At 41.3% G+C, this 15473-nt stretch overlaps 1 protein-coding gene across 1 annotated transcript; it reads right to left on the bottom strand.

The window, feature by feature from the left end:
• Nucleotides 1-337: 337 nt before the first annotated feature.
• LOC311498198 (von Willebrand factor A domain-containing protein 5A-like) lies at nt 338-12324 on the bottom strand (the record flags this gene model as incomplete). The annotated part of the gene is made up of 18 exons (XM_084558680.1): nt 338-2388; nt 2471-2594; nt 2762-2916; nt 4117-4146; nt 5597-5635; nt 6792-7012; nt 7162-7265; nt 7863-8021; nt 8151-8265; nt 8348-8427; nt 10126-10270; nt 10367-10455; nt 10539-10711; nt 10833-10947; nt 11030-11196; nt 11629-11851; nt 11950-12152; nt 12282-12324. 18 exons carry the CDS (start codon nt 12322-12324, stop codon nt 2309-2311), a joined length of 2265 nt encoding a protein of 754 aa, XP_084414806.1. The 3' UTR covers nt 338-2308.
• Nucleotides 12325-15473: the final 3149 nt, after the last annotated feature.

The raw sequence follows: 15473 nt of genomic DNA on the forward strand, positions 1-15473 counted from the left end.
TTTATGTAAAACTAAATCAAACATAACAGTATACTTTAAAAATATTTCATGACTGTCTTACTTTGAATGTGTGACAAATTAAACACTTTTAACTGTGTAGGTAAAGTTGATTGGCAGTTGTTGTAACTGGTTTTGTACATTAATCATCGTTAAGTTCGACAGAAAACTAAATGAACATTCCTAAAATGTAGTCAAAATACTTCACTGAAGGTTTTCACTGATTAACACAATCAGAGGATATGTGTATGTAAATGTATGGCTAACATAGTGATTAACACAATTTTACACTTTAATGGATTAAATAATACTATTGACTAATTATAATTAAAACCAATACTGCAATAAATGAATTGGGTATTCTCAACATTCTGTTGTACATGTAAAGAAAATTTTATCATTTACATTTTTCTGAATATTGTCCATAGACCCATCCGCAGAGGAGACACTTTCCTTTACTGAGGGGAGTGAAATGCCAGCACCATCCAAAAGACGCAAACTTCCAACATCAGCTGGAGAGATATCTTCAGGAGTCAGTGCTCAGAGGCCTTTCTCCAAAGGTGTGCTTTTTTACTGTATATGCTGGCTTTTGCTGTAAACTAATATCAGACTATGGAACTTCAGGCCATAATCCTAGAATATACTCTCCCTTATCCCTTTGTTTACACATTTGTTTTTTCTGACCACTTTAAGGTAACAACACTGCACAGAAGAAGAAAACACCCTGGCAGCCGACAGAGGTGCAGGCGGTGGAAAGGCATATGAATCAGTTCATCACATCTTGTATTGTACCAGCAAAGAGCGACTGTGAGAAGTGTTTGAAGGCTGAACCAGAAGCTCTTAAGAACAGGGACTGGCACAACCTCAAATTCTATGTTTATAACCGTATTACAGCCTACAAACGGAAAATACAGCGTAAATAGTGTGGTCTGTGGTATGGCAGGTTTTGTTCTTAATGTATCTGCACATTACTGCATGGGCTTTCAGTTTTACACACCGTGTAGAGTTTGAATGATTGACTTTAAAGTTTAAAGTTATAAAGTTAGTCAATAAAAGTTAATTCTGCAATTTAAATGTGAGTGTGATGTCATTAAATTAGTTTAATAAGATAAATTAATAGTTGGGAGCAGTTTTAATATGTTGGCATTGAGCATCTGACCATTGTGTTGTAGTTAACTCATGCTGGTGCTTGGCTGTAATTATAAATATGAAGCTAAAAATAGTTGGTGACTTGTTGCTGATATGACTCATTTAATTCGTGTCAATAATGCTTAATGTTTTTGCCAGGTCCCCACTAATCAAACGGGAATTTGTGTGAATAATGCAAATAATATGTAAATAATGTCCCCGTGAGCCATGTTGACTCGATATTTTCTAAGTCCCCACTAAGCACGGGGATAACACGACTTCATGATTTCAGGTTTTTAAGGTCGTGTATATTCTAACGGGACTGAGATTAGTATACTTGATTTTTTTCAGCTCTTGGGGACCTTAAGAAAGACTGGTCCCCGCAAGTGATGATCAGAAAGTTGGTCCCCATCAAACATGGAAACCCGTAGGTGTGTGTGTGTGTGTGTGTGTGTGTGTGTGTGTGTGTGCTCGCTTGCACCACCTGAAGCTTTTTGGGTGGTATTGCACTTCCTGTCCCACACACACTTATTCCAAATATGGTTGGGTGCCACCCACTTCCTCTTCCTCATTACAAAGGATTTATGCAGAGAGAGAGTTACCTTTCAAAATAAAACAGAAAGTCATGAGGAGAGAACAGAAACAAGACACAAAGTCAGTGTGATGCGTGTGACAGTAGGATGATCCACAGAGGCCCCTCCCCTCAACCCATAGGACCCAAAGGCCCAACACTAATAACATTCTGTCGTCAGACACCACAGGACACCCTCAGAAGACCCATGTCCATTCTCAGATTCAGATTCAGAGAACTTTATTTATCTCAACAGGGCAATTCATTTGTAAGTAAAACATGACAGCTTTTTGATAATGTTTGTGAGCTTGTTAAACAGCTACAGTATGTGGCCACAAATTCATGCTGATAGATGTAAATATAAAAATACCAGACATCAGTTAGAACAAAAAACAAAGCTTTGCATTACTGTGTTTAGTTTTAATATTTCATTCAAAGCAGTAATAAATTTAACAGAAACTTCCATTGTCTTGTAACATTTCTCATCTTGTATAGACGACAGTGCAAATAATGCAGCACACAGGTACATGGTGCAAAGTACTGTTGACATGCTAGGAGGCAATAAGTATGCTTCTGTGTACCAATTCTGGAGAAGTTGTTTAAGTGAAATCCTCAAATCCCCAAAGTATTTCTTTGCACGTTGCAGCCCAGTAGTACATTACCAGCTTCCACACACTCTGTCACACATGGCGCTAGAGAAATAACACAAAACAATTCATCAGATTAGCATACATCCTGATTGACTGGATGAACAATTATGGTTATACTTATTACCATTCTGAGCACTGAGCCAAGATGCAGCCTTCATAGCCAGAATCTCCCACTCTTCTTTGGCATCCATCTTGAAACCATGAAGCCAGATCAGAGCCAGGATGGTGGCCCACACTTCCTCATTGACCTAATTCACCACATCAGCAGTAACAATATTATATACTAAATTAAGTAAGACGGCATGCTCACACACTTTTATGACTTAATAAGAGCCATCCTCACAAACTTTGCCATTAAATGTAGTTTAAAATAACCTCCATTATCTATTTGATTCAGTCTTTGACAACAACCCACCGGTGCAGGTTTTGACTTTTCCACCTCCTCTCTGGTCTTCCCCAGTGCAGCAGCCAGAGCTGGATCAAGCAGCCAGGAGCCAGAGGCCTTCTGGAGGGAGATCAGCTGCAGCAGAGGGTCTTTCTGAGGCTGCTGGGGCCGAGTTCCTCTCTCCGCTGCAGCACACATCAAGTCAGAGGAAAAGAACATTTAAGATAAAAATATCTCTTTATTATTTTCAATAATCTCATGCTAATGATTTGTATCTATGTAAGATGTTTATTTGTCATAGTCAAGCCTGTGGTTATACATTATATTCAGTCTCATATTTACCCTCAGAAAATAACAATTGCAGATTTGTCTCTATTTATGGACTGATATTTGTATCAGTTTCAGATTTAAAGGTATGTGTCCAGCAATCAAAATGTGTTGAAAGGGCTTGACACTGATACGTGACACCACGTTAAATTGTTGTTTGGTACGTTCTGCTGCTTTACCAGTTTAACTATTTCTGGATGACACAGAATGAGTACATGTCTGCAAAGTATACACCACTGAAACAATGCAGATTATTTTCTCACATCAGACAACAGCCAACGGGTTCCCAGACTGGGGAATGACAAGAAATACCTTCTTAAGCCTTTAAATTCAAAATCCATTAATCAGTTTATTAAATGTACACTGAATTGGGCACTACGTTCAGTCACTGCTGGATGTACTCATTCATTCAGACAAGGGCACTCACACGTCGGTGCCAAGTACTGGGAGCAACTCAATGTTCAACGTCTTGCTCAAGGAAATGTCAGCATGTGGAACCGATAACCCTCTGGTTCATGGACAACCCTCTACCTACTAAGCTAACCATGTGTCTGCTACTCAAACTGGGAAGCACTGATGTGGACTGTAATCTGAGGTGCTGTTAACTGATGATCTCTGAACTCATCCTCTGCAGCAGAGGGAACTCTTGGTCTGTCATTTCTCGACGGTTCTCATGAGAACCTGTTACATCTCAGCATTTGACCTTCATGTTCTAAGTATCGATGGACTGTTGTTTCTCTTTACTTAGCAACACTTGAACTGTACACCAACACTACCTCAAAGTGTGCAAAGCTGTCATCAGGTAAACTGTGGCTACTTTGAGGAGTATGAGATTTGAAACATGTTTTGGGTTCTTTCCACTTTTTTCACTACATGATCCCATTTATGTCTTGTCATAGTTTCCCTGGAAGAGAAGGTGTGTTCTTTATTACAGTGAATCACAAGTGACTAAGAGTGGAGCTAAAATGTACAGGTTGTTGTCAGTGTTTACACTAATGTACTGTATTAATAAAATTAAGAAAACACTGTGTTGGTGTAGCATTCAGCTTTATACTTACCTACACGCGCTGAACAAAGAACAGTGCGACCTGAAGAAAGAAAGATAAGTTTTCTACTGTCATTGCAACATAACTCATTACTAATGCTGAAGGTAATACATACATATAAACCAATCAGCCACAACAATATGACCACTGACAGGTAAAGTAAATAACATTGACCATCTTGTGACAGTCCAGTGTTCTGCTGGGAAACCTTTGGACCTGGCATTCAAGTATCTGTGGGATGATCCACAGAGGCCCCTCCCCTCAACCCATAGGACCCAAAGGCACCCACTAAAAATATTCTGTTGCCAGACACCACAGGACACCCTCAGAAGGACCATGTCCATTCTCTGAGGAGTCCCAACTGTTTTGGAGGCACAAGGGAGATCTGCACAATATTAGGAAGGTGGTCATAATGTTATGCCTGATCTGTGTAACTGCTCTGTCTTCCTCACTTGCTGCTGTATACAACTGTATGTCACCTACAGTATGTTCAGGACTGCTATAACAAGTACATACAGTAGCCCATGATGTTTCCAATATTTATCCATTTACTATATTGACAGCAATGTCCTGATGTTACTTACTTCTCTTGTCCCTCTTAGGTCTCAGGGATATGAGAACAATACATTTCATGGGAATTACTTAACAAAAAATATCAGCTAAACTACTTGTTAAAGGAGCTTAATCTACTATAAGCTACTGAGGGTTTGGCCCCGGAGCGACCTATCTGACGCGCTAAGCGTTCAAGGAATGAGTCCACACGCGTCCCTTGACTGATCCTTCAATCGGTGTTTTATTTTCGGTGTGATACAAAAAGTTATTCCATACATCCTCCAAACCTAAATATTCAAACCCTTGTGTCTTAGCGGTCAAAAAACCGTTTGCCCTTCCGGGGTCACACAACACCTGACGGCCCCAGATTTCCCATTACCTTTCTAACTTTGTGTTGAAACTACTACAGCGCCCCCTACTGTACCCACAACAAATACAATTTCACCCTGCTTCCCCATAACAGTGTATTTGGCTCCTACACTACTGGTTTCTACAATTATTGAAGTAACCCACAAGTTATAATGAGCGTCTTTAACGTGTACAAATTGTTTTATAACATTTAAAGTATCACATAAAACGAGAAGAACTGGAAGAACTATCTCCACTTTAAGCAACAACCTGTCAATGACTGTAACAAGCTAACCAGACCAAAAACAACTCTTACTGTACCCACTGTATTTCACATTAAAGCTGCAAATACGAATGTGTTGGTTTGTTCAGTCTTGATATTCATTTGCTGTATTCATAGAAAGCACAGTGTTGGTATCTTATTCAGCTTTTTACATACTAAATGCTGGCTTCATAGCTTTATAGAGTATGGGTACTGTAATAATAAACAAAGAACAATACACTGTAGACATTAAAGTTGTTTAAGACATTCATCTACTGTATTTATAGAAATAAAACATAGTGTTGTTAACCCATTCAACTTTCTACTTACTTGACTGTGAAGAACCACGACAGCCCATTTTTTTGCGACCTAATTGAAGATTGAGAAAAATATCAACAAAACAAGTGTGTTGGTTTGTTCAGTGTTTACATTAATTTATTGTATTCATAAAAAACTATGATGTATTTTTCAATCCCACTTACTTACTAGGAAGTTGAGGTTCACAACCAAAGACCATGCCCATTGGGGCAAAACAGCTTGCAGTTTTAAAATACACTTCAAGATTAAAAAACCAAACAGATTTTAGGTCAAGACCAGAACCAAACAGACAAACATATGCTATGCACACAATAATGCACAATGAGCACAGAATAAATGCTGGCCAAAAATAACACTCAGTAATCACATACTGTGATTCAGTGATACTTTCAAAGATTTGAGTTAGAATATCAGCAGTCGCGTTTTTAGGCATGGGCGAACCAGGCAGCTGCCCGGGGTGGCATTTTTTCATGACACAAGGGGGGCGGCATGAGCACTTGGAAAAAAAATAATAAATAAATCTGTGCCACTACATGGTTTTCTATTATCTGTCATATCTGTGCCCCTGCTTGCTGAGAAGGTGCCATACACGGAAGCTGTGTGTGAGAAAGGGAAAGGGGGCGCGGGGGACAGTTCACCTCTGGGTCTCTCCCAAATTGAACGGCCTATAAGTTCTGCACGTTTTTGGATTCATGAATTATGTGGAATGGCCCAATAAAAATAGCTAATACAAAACGATTATGTGGTCACCAAGGTGAATTGGTTTAGTCTTGACTTCTGGTCATGAGCCACAGCGTTGGAGGATGGAAATCTGTTGATTGTCGAGTGTCAAATAAACGCAGAGATGGACAGAAAAAGGTCAAAGCCATCTGGTGACCAGTTTAGGAAAAGTTTAGAGGAGAAACGAGCAAAAGATAAAGGTATGCTATGTTGTCTCTGTATGATTACAGTATCCATGTCATGAATGAAGGGCTAATGTTAATTGTTGGTATACATTTGTTAGCCTTTTTGCTATGATGCTTGCAATGCTTATACAACAGTAATTCTTCTTAACAAACACCAGATCTAATTTCACAATAAGATTGTGCTTTCCAACAAAACTGTTCCAAGTTCATTTCTTATTTATTTTCTCGAAGGGGGTCTCGCCCGGGGAGTAATTCAATGTAGAACTGCCACTGAATATGAGTTTTCATTTGCTCACACTCACTTGGTGTTGGAACGTGTCTGCGCACCAGAGGTCCTTGAATCGCTTCACCACTGCTTTTGTTGACAGCAATGAAGGCAGTGAAAGAACTGCTCACTCCTGAATGGACACTGAGCTCCACCACCTTCTTCTTCACTCCTCCATCTTTCTGTCCTCCATCCTCTCTCTCCTTCATCTCCAGAGAGCGAATCATAGTGAGAGCAGCCAACCTGTGGATTGTTAATCTGCAAACAAGAGAGAGAAAGAAACACTCAGACAGAGTTTTGATGTTTGTCAGTCCAGCTACATTGTTCAGTGTTCAGGGCCATAAAGAGTCTCTAAATAATCTCTATTGAAAGCAGAACAGTGCTGTCTGAATGAAAACCTGCTTTACCCAGTGTCTCCTGCAGGTTTGAGACTGAAGTGCAGCTGGTTGTGAGAGGGATGGCCCGCCAGGCTGTACTTCACCGTCACACAGCCCTCTGCTGCCTCTGGACTCTGAGAAAGCATTACAGTGTTAGAAATCATGTTCATGGCTGTCATCAGGTGTCGTGGGCCTAACTTAACGAAACATCAGTGAAGGGAGGTGCCCACTTGAAAACCCCAATGACATGCTGCGTACTGCTGTTGTCTAGGCCAGGTTCCTGATGTCTTTATGTTGCTTGGTAGCTATGGTTAGCTGCTGAGCGGGACATACAAGCCAGCAGCGTTAGGTTAGCTCATATTTCACAAGGTTCGAACTATCCTCTGCTGCTCTGTGGGCCTACAAGCCAGCAGCATTTACTTAGTTTATTTAGACTGTAGGTAGGTTAAGCTTGCCAGCAGCATTTGGTTAGCTTATATTTCACAAGGTTTGAGTTGGCGTCTGCGGCTGAGCGGGCTATACAAGCCAGCAGCATTTACTTAGTTTATTTAGATTGTAGGTTAAGCTTCATATCACATGACTGTAGGTTTATTAGAGTTTCTCAGTTGGACAGGGCCTCTAAATGTGTTTTGCCTGGGATTTTGGCACAAGGGATTATAACATCTAATCCTGTGTATTAATGAACATATACCTGATGACAGAAACACAACATGACATGGAGCTGCCCCTACCTCTCCAGTGAGCTGGCCATAAACCAGTGACCTCTGACCCTGGAAAAGAGCTGCGATTGGTGGAGAGAGGACAGTGACAGACACTCCCTTTGGTAAATCCCATGTGACTGAGATGTCCACCACAGTTGGCTGCAGAGCAAACCGCAGCGACTGCATCACCTGGAAAATAATGCAGAACTGTAAAAATCTATTCAAACATCTGGGAGAGACACTGAGTTTTTACTGACTGGAACCATGGTCTCTGTCCAGACACAGATTTACTGCTGCATCTTCATTGTGTTTACTCACTTTTGGTTGCATCCTGTCAGTTCCTGTGATGAACTGAGCGTGACCTCCTCCCTCCTTGGCCAAGCCATTGATAAGAGCAGAGCTGGCCCCTTCTCCAATCCCAAAAGAGAAACACCTACAATACAGCAGGCTGATTTAGATCCACTCAACACATGGAAGACAGTGTGGAAATACTGTGGGTGTTTTTGTGCTTTCACCTGTGGGAACCTGAATTCTTCTTAACCAGATCAATGACTTCTTTGGTGTTCTCCACCTCTCCATCAGTAAAGACGAACAGCTTGGGAGGAGAGTTTACACATAAGTTGAATAACAACAGGGTTCTATGGTAAAGAATGAGGTGTGATACGTATGTACAAACTAATTAAAACAACAGCAGACATGTGACTCTTCCAGTGACAATGTCAAACTAGAATAACCACTTTGTGTTTTCCTAACTGCAAACCAGTAATTTTGCAGTTTACATCAATGCCTTTCCAGACTCACACATTTAGTAAATAAACCCCGAGAGGCTCTTTGATTTTTCTGATTTAGAGACACATTATATAAATAACGTTAAGTGTAGTCACTCTTGTTGTGCTGTATGTCTATTGTATTAGTAATTTAGTTCCAAGAGAAATACACTATATTGCCAAAGTATTCACTCATCTACCTTACACATATATGAACTTAAGTGACATCCCATTCTTAGTCCATAGGGTTTAATATGAAGTTGGCCCACCCCTTGCAGCTATTACAGCGTCAACTCTTCTGAAAGGCTTTCCACAAGGTTTAGATGTGTGTTTATGGGAACTGTTAACCATTCTTCCAGAATCGCATTTGTGAGGTCAGACGCTGATGTTGGAAGAGAAGGCCTGGCTTACAGTCTTCACTGTAATTCATCCCAGAGGTGTTCTAATGGGTTGAGGTCTGGACTCACTCAGGTTCTTCCGCACCAAATTTGCTCATCCATGTCTTTATGGACCTTGCTTTGTGTCATGTTGGAACAGGAAGGGGCCATCCCCAAACTGTTCCCACAAAGTTGGGAGACTTGGACTTGTTGCATAGGTGGCATTCTATCAGAGTACCACACTGGAATTCACTGAGCTCCTGAGCTCCTTTCTCAAATGTTTGTAGAAGCAGTGTGCATGCCTAGGTGCTTGATTTTATACACCTCTGGACATGGAAGTGATTGGAACACCTGAATTCAATTATTTGGAAGAGTGAGTGAATACTTTTGCCAATATAGTGTATGTATCTCATGTGTCTGTGAAGACTCTCGGTCATCCTTGAGTATGAAAGGATTATCCTGATAGCGCTTCAACTCAACATGTAGGCAGCACAACATTATTCCCAACCGCAGCCTGGGTTTTACAGTTAATTGTTCAGAAGGCACAGAATCCTCTGCTCTGAAAGACAGTTTATTCCCACCATCATTTTACTTGGATTCATTCCTGACCTGATGTTTGAGACAATGATATTACAGTGGCCCAATAAAGTCCTAAAGGAAATCTCCAAGTATCGCTGTACGAGTGATAGACTTCATCACAGCAATAAAGCCAACAACAAAATAGTAAAGTAACTACAAGATGACTGACACAGAGGTAGAAGGTTGAAAGCCATAAATAAACTCGGGCATCACCATCTTGACAGGTGAATGATGGATATCACAGAAACACAATGCCTCAAACGACAGTGTGAAGAGGCATTTGTACAACCTATACAACCTGTCCAACCTGTGTGTTTGCGTATGGGTGTGGGTGTGTGTGTGTGTGTGTGTGTGTGTGTGTTCTCGTATTTATTAAATTGTTGTTAACGCTTGAGGAATGCCAACATTGTGGGGTCTTGTTGTCACACAGCTTTTTAAGGGTAAAAACCTGTTAAGACTTTGTTTTAAAGTAAAGGTTACAATGAGGTAATGATTAGGGTTAGGGTGAGGGAAAGTATTATTTCAGTGTAAAGTTGTTTAAGAGATAGATAGATGGTGTGTGTCTCTTACTTGTCTCGGCTGACTGGGAATGCAGGGCTGCCTGTAAATATGTTGAAGTGGCTTCAGTATCTCTGTTCCTCCCAGATCAGCCTCCATCTCCTCCACTTTCTTCAAAGCCTCCTCCATGGTCTTCTGGTTGTACTCCACACTCTTACTGTCATCACACAAATACAGGCACCAATGCACACATACATCTACCTAACAGATAGAAAGGCCTTTATTGGCTGACTGTAATGAGCGAATAACTTACAGGAAGATGTGTTCATATCTGGACCCAAAACTGTAAACGTTGAAATAGCAGCCCATTGGTAAGCTCTTCAACAGAAGCAGCAGAGTATCCTTCAGGAAGACAGAAAAGATAGTGAAGACCACTGCATGAGAGGAACACTATGAGAGATTTAGAGAAATAACATGATAAATACCCTGGCACTGCCAATGCGAGTCTGATGACCCTTGCTGCTCATCTGCATATCCATACTCCCTGATCGATCTAATAAGAACACAAACTCTCCACATGAGGCGACTGAAGACATCACAGACTGGGGGAACTCAGGGTACAGGCTCACCATCACCACTGGATCACCCATCAGAGATCCTGAAACATGACAGGGACAGAAAAATGACCACACATTTTGCCATTTATTCCAACTCATCATCATTTGGAGGATAAGGAACATTATGTTTGTAAACTAATAACTTGACCAACTTGGACTCACCAGGCTTAGCAGAGGCCTGTCCTGCCTCCACCACAGCAGTGGGCTGATGGGCGTCTTTGTAATAAATCAACAGTTCAACATCTCTGTCAAACTTGTGTCCTGCTGCCAACTTGATCTACAGTTCAAGACACACAAATATAAATGAAGTTGTAATGAGGAACTACAACACACAGCAGACACATTGTCGCTCTACCTACAGTGGCCTGGGTTTGATCAGTGTTGAGGTACTGGAGAGGATCCAAGGAACAGCTGGACTCTACTTTAGAGATTGGACGAGGAGAGGACAGTCGGGCAGAAAAAGACAGACTGTAGGACACCAGAGAGGCTGGGACAGAGGTCACCTGGACACTGGCTCCTTCACTCCCTGTAAACAACGTGAGAGACAACTGGGAGTCACATGGTTTTTGTTTGGGCTGGGAGGTTATGTGAAGCTGGTGGCTTCAGATGGGATGCACATTACACATATAAGATCTTTGGCACCAGCTTCTCTGTTGTTGCAGGAAACATCTGTATGTAAATGTTAATGTGCAGTTTTACATTGTTTCTATCTCCTTTTCATTTTTACTCTCAGGATTTCTCTTCATCGTTAATTGATTTTAATGTTGATGGTCAATAGTAGTTTCTACACAAGAAAATACATGAAGAATGATGTGTTTCTGTGAACAGCTCTATGACTTCAGCCGTGCTGTGAAAATCATCAATGAAAAGTCACTTTTGGGAAGCGAGAAAACAGAAAAGGATTGCTGCAATAAATTGTTTGTACAGGTGTGGACAATGGAACAGCTGCTTGTCCCACCTTGAGGTTGGTAGCGAGGGTTGAGCACAGCAGGCAGACAGAACCTCAGCCCATCATCAGCCTGCACAGCCAGCTCAGTGACGTACTCCAGCCTGATGGAGGCGCTCTCTCCTGGAGGAAGACTGCCCACACTCAGAGAGAAGATATCTGGACTCTGCTCACTCTCCTCCAACAGGAAGGCCTGCTGACCAGAGCTCAGTGCATCATCATAATCCTCCCAAGCCTGTATGAGTACAGGAGACACATGTCAGGAACATTCACTGTGTTTACTGTTTCTTATTCAGCTCCTTTACACAGAGTAAATCTTTCTGTCCAGCTCACCTGCTGTTTCTCCTTCACCTCAGCTACAATCTGTGTCTGTCCAATCTTAGCACTGAAATGACAGACAGCAGCATCTCCAGGCAGAGGAAAGACAAAAACAGCCTCTAGTGGTTTGTCCTCCTTGTTCTCGTAGTTGAGAGTGGAGACCACTGTAGCCACATGATCCCTCACCTCCAGCTCCACCTCAATGCTCTTCAGAGGAACTGACACAGAAACACAGAGAACTTAGATAGAGACATTTAAACAATGATGGATTACACTGATTGTTACACTTTAGCCACAAATAAGGCTACCTGTTAACTGACTAATAAACACAATAGAGGTCTTTGTACCTGGTTCCTTCTGGGAAGTTAGCAGACCACAGCGGTTCATCATTGTACCTGTACAGCAAGGACGTGTGAGGACTTTCTGTTGTATCAATACATGTAAGGGACAGTTACTGTGACTTCCAACTCTTGCAAATCAGTTAAAATTATTAAATAGTTAATTATCATCACCAGGATTGGATTGGATCATCATTGATCCATATCAGTGCTATCTTGAAAAAATAAAAAAATAAAAAAATAGACCAACAGTTCTGATCCAGATTCAACTTTTTGAACAACTCTGGACAGTCATCCTTGTCTCTCTTGAAGCTGCTGCAGAATGCTGCTGTTAGACCATTACTGTATCTGATAGGAGAAAAAGCCTGTAATGGTAATCCTGCCTTGTCAAGAGCAAGAGTAACGCCTGGAGCTTCATTTACACACCAGAAAACTCAGATTTTCAGACGTGCCGCTCTTTACAGACTCAAGAAAGTGTTTCCCCCTTGAGAGAGTTTAAACTACGTGACAGTCAAATGTTTTCACAAGCCTTTCATTGTCCTTTCAGTTTCACTTTTCTTTTCCTTTAAATTAGATAAACATCAGAAGAATGCTTACCTCTGAAGAATGCTTACGGTCAGTCTATAAAGCTCCAACAATTTATCAGTGCAGCAGCACACAAAGCACTGACGTAAGCTAGGGTACGCTCGATTTCCTTAAAGAAGGAACACAAGGTGGGCGGGGCAGGAAATTCAATCACCCTACAACGCTGAGAAGGGAAAACGTTAGGTAGTTAATGTTTGTATTCATTATAGCCTGTTGGCAGAGGCGGTCCTGGCTAGATTTACGCCCTGGGCGAACCATCCCTTGATGGGATGGTAATTTCACTCATAGGTTGCCCAGCCGTGGCCTACTGGTTAGCGCTTTGGGCTTGTGACCTAGTATATACAGTCAATGCTTGTGACCCAAGAAAGAAAGCTTTCTAGGTAGAAAGCGGCTGAAGTGCCCTTGAGGAAGGCACCTAACCCCTCACTGCTCCCCGAGCGCCGCTGTAGCATGGCAGTTCACTGCTCCCGGTTAGTGTGTGCTTCACCTCACTGTGTGCTTTGTGTGTTCACTAATTCACGGATGGGATGGGATAAATGCAGAGACCAAATTCCTTGTATACACAAGTATACTTGGCCGAGAGACACTTAATCTTAATCTTAATCTATGAGTGAAATTAGTTGCATGACATGATGCCTCAGTTCTAATAGTTGCTAGTTCAGCAAAACTAAAAACCAAATACAGTTGTTTTCTGTGGCTAATAGCAACATATTAGCAAGAGGCTAATAAGGCTATAAGGTATGGGCTATAGCCCATAGCCTCACGTCACTCATAGAAATCTGCATACCTTTTTGCCCGTTTCTCCTTTTGCCCGCTTCTTCTTTTCTTCTTTTTCTGAAGTGGGCACCTGATGCTTATAAGCATCAGGTACCAAAGCATCAAAGTAAAAGACCAAATATATTTGGTCTTTTACTTTGATCCATGATGAAGATGAAAACTCGACATCATTAACTTTTACATTTACCTTTTGCCACACTTCAAGATCACGAATTAATTAAATCGTTATCTCGGGAAAACAAAGCTTCATTATCACGAGATCTAGAGAAAATTATCCCGTTATCTCGGGAAAACGGAGGAAATTAACTCGTTATTACGGGAAAACGGAGGAAATTAACTCGTTATTACGGGAAAACGGAGGAAATAAAATGTATGAATGCATGGCCATTCTCGGCTTCCGTAGTTGCCATCTACTGGTCACTAGTGTTATTACTCCCCGAGATCACAGAAAAGGAAGACAATCACATATACATCATATATTATTAAAGACGTTTAATGATTATGTGTTAATTAAAGTACTCAAAGTGCAGTTCTATAATTTGTATGGGCTTAAAGTGCAGACTATCAATTTGAGGGTATTCACATTCAAATTGGAAGAGAAAAACACCTTCATAACATGAAGAACCCTCTCCAGGAGGTAGGCATATCATTATCAAAACCTACAGTAAAGAAAATACTTCACGGAAGCAAATACAGAATATTCACAACACGGTCCAAACCATTCAATAATCTCAAGAATAGACTGCGCCAAAAACATCTAAATATGCCTTCTTAAAGGCATCCCAGCCAAACCTTTCCTGGAGCTATGTGGAAGGTGACAAAGGTAAATATTATTTTTAGAATTTAATCCAACATTGTTGTTGGTCTGTAAGTTACCGTATGAGCATTAAAGTATTAAAGGAGTGAGCAGCACTAAATTTGCATTTCCTTTGCCTTTCAAGCTGCTGTTCTGTTTAAATGCTGACTTCAGTGTAAACCAAGCACAGTTGCACAACTCACCTACATATATGTTTCCGGGGCAACCCACATCCTCCAGCTGCTTAGCATAGTCTCCAGCTCTTGTTTCGGTTTTCTAAAGTCATAGCTGGGTGAGCCTGCAATGAACAAGATTAAATACAGTGTAAAAATATTGTAACGCTACTGAAAAGAAAAATAATGTCTCAGTATATAATAAAAAGGGACGCCGTCCTTTGTGTTGTCTATTGATATAAAACATATCACACTAGAATATTAGACTTGACTTATCCAGCCATTGATCTAGAAGACGATAATGATTTACTCCACCTTCGTCCTGCTGATCCCCAGCACCTCTTCATGCACGTACACTGACCACAGGTTGCATGTACTCTGTGGTGTGTGGTGGGAACTCCCAGCAGCCTCTCTGTTAGTTGTGTCCCAGCTCATGGATGGAACCCCACAGGCCTTTACTCTTAATATGCTTCACGCTGACCAGCTCAGCTGCTGTGGACTTGTGTGCCATGATAGGATAACCTGAATACGTCCAACCTGAACGGAGAAAATGATGCATTCAAATACAATATGACAGCCAACACACCCACCATGAGAAATCTGCACATCAGTTACAAAACGCTCTTTGCGAGGAAATTTGTGTGGGATGACAGCAAGATCAGCAATACTCCTCATGATGTCATTCCAGAGGGTTGCCACCTCATCAGGACGTTCCAGGTCCCTAACAACATCTGATGGTACAGTGAGGATGATGTTGTCATTGGTCAGATTGGTCAGTTTTTGAAGGTGCTTCTCCTCTGTCTCAGCAAGTCCCTCACCATGGATAACGTGACCAGCAACATGTTGCAGACAATAGCGGAAGTGCTTGTC

Source organism: Chelon labrosus (genome assembly GCF_963514085.1).
Source record: "Chelon labrosus genome assembly, chromosome: 13".
NCBI lineage: Eukaryota > Metazoa > Chordata > Actinopteri > Mugiliformes > Mugilidae > Chelon > Chelon labrosus.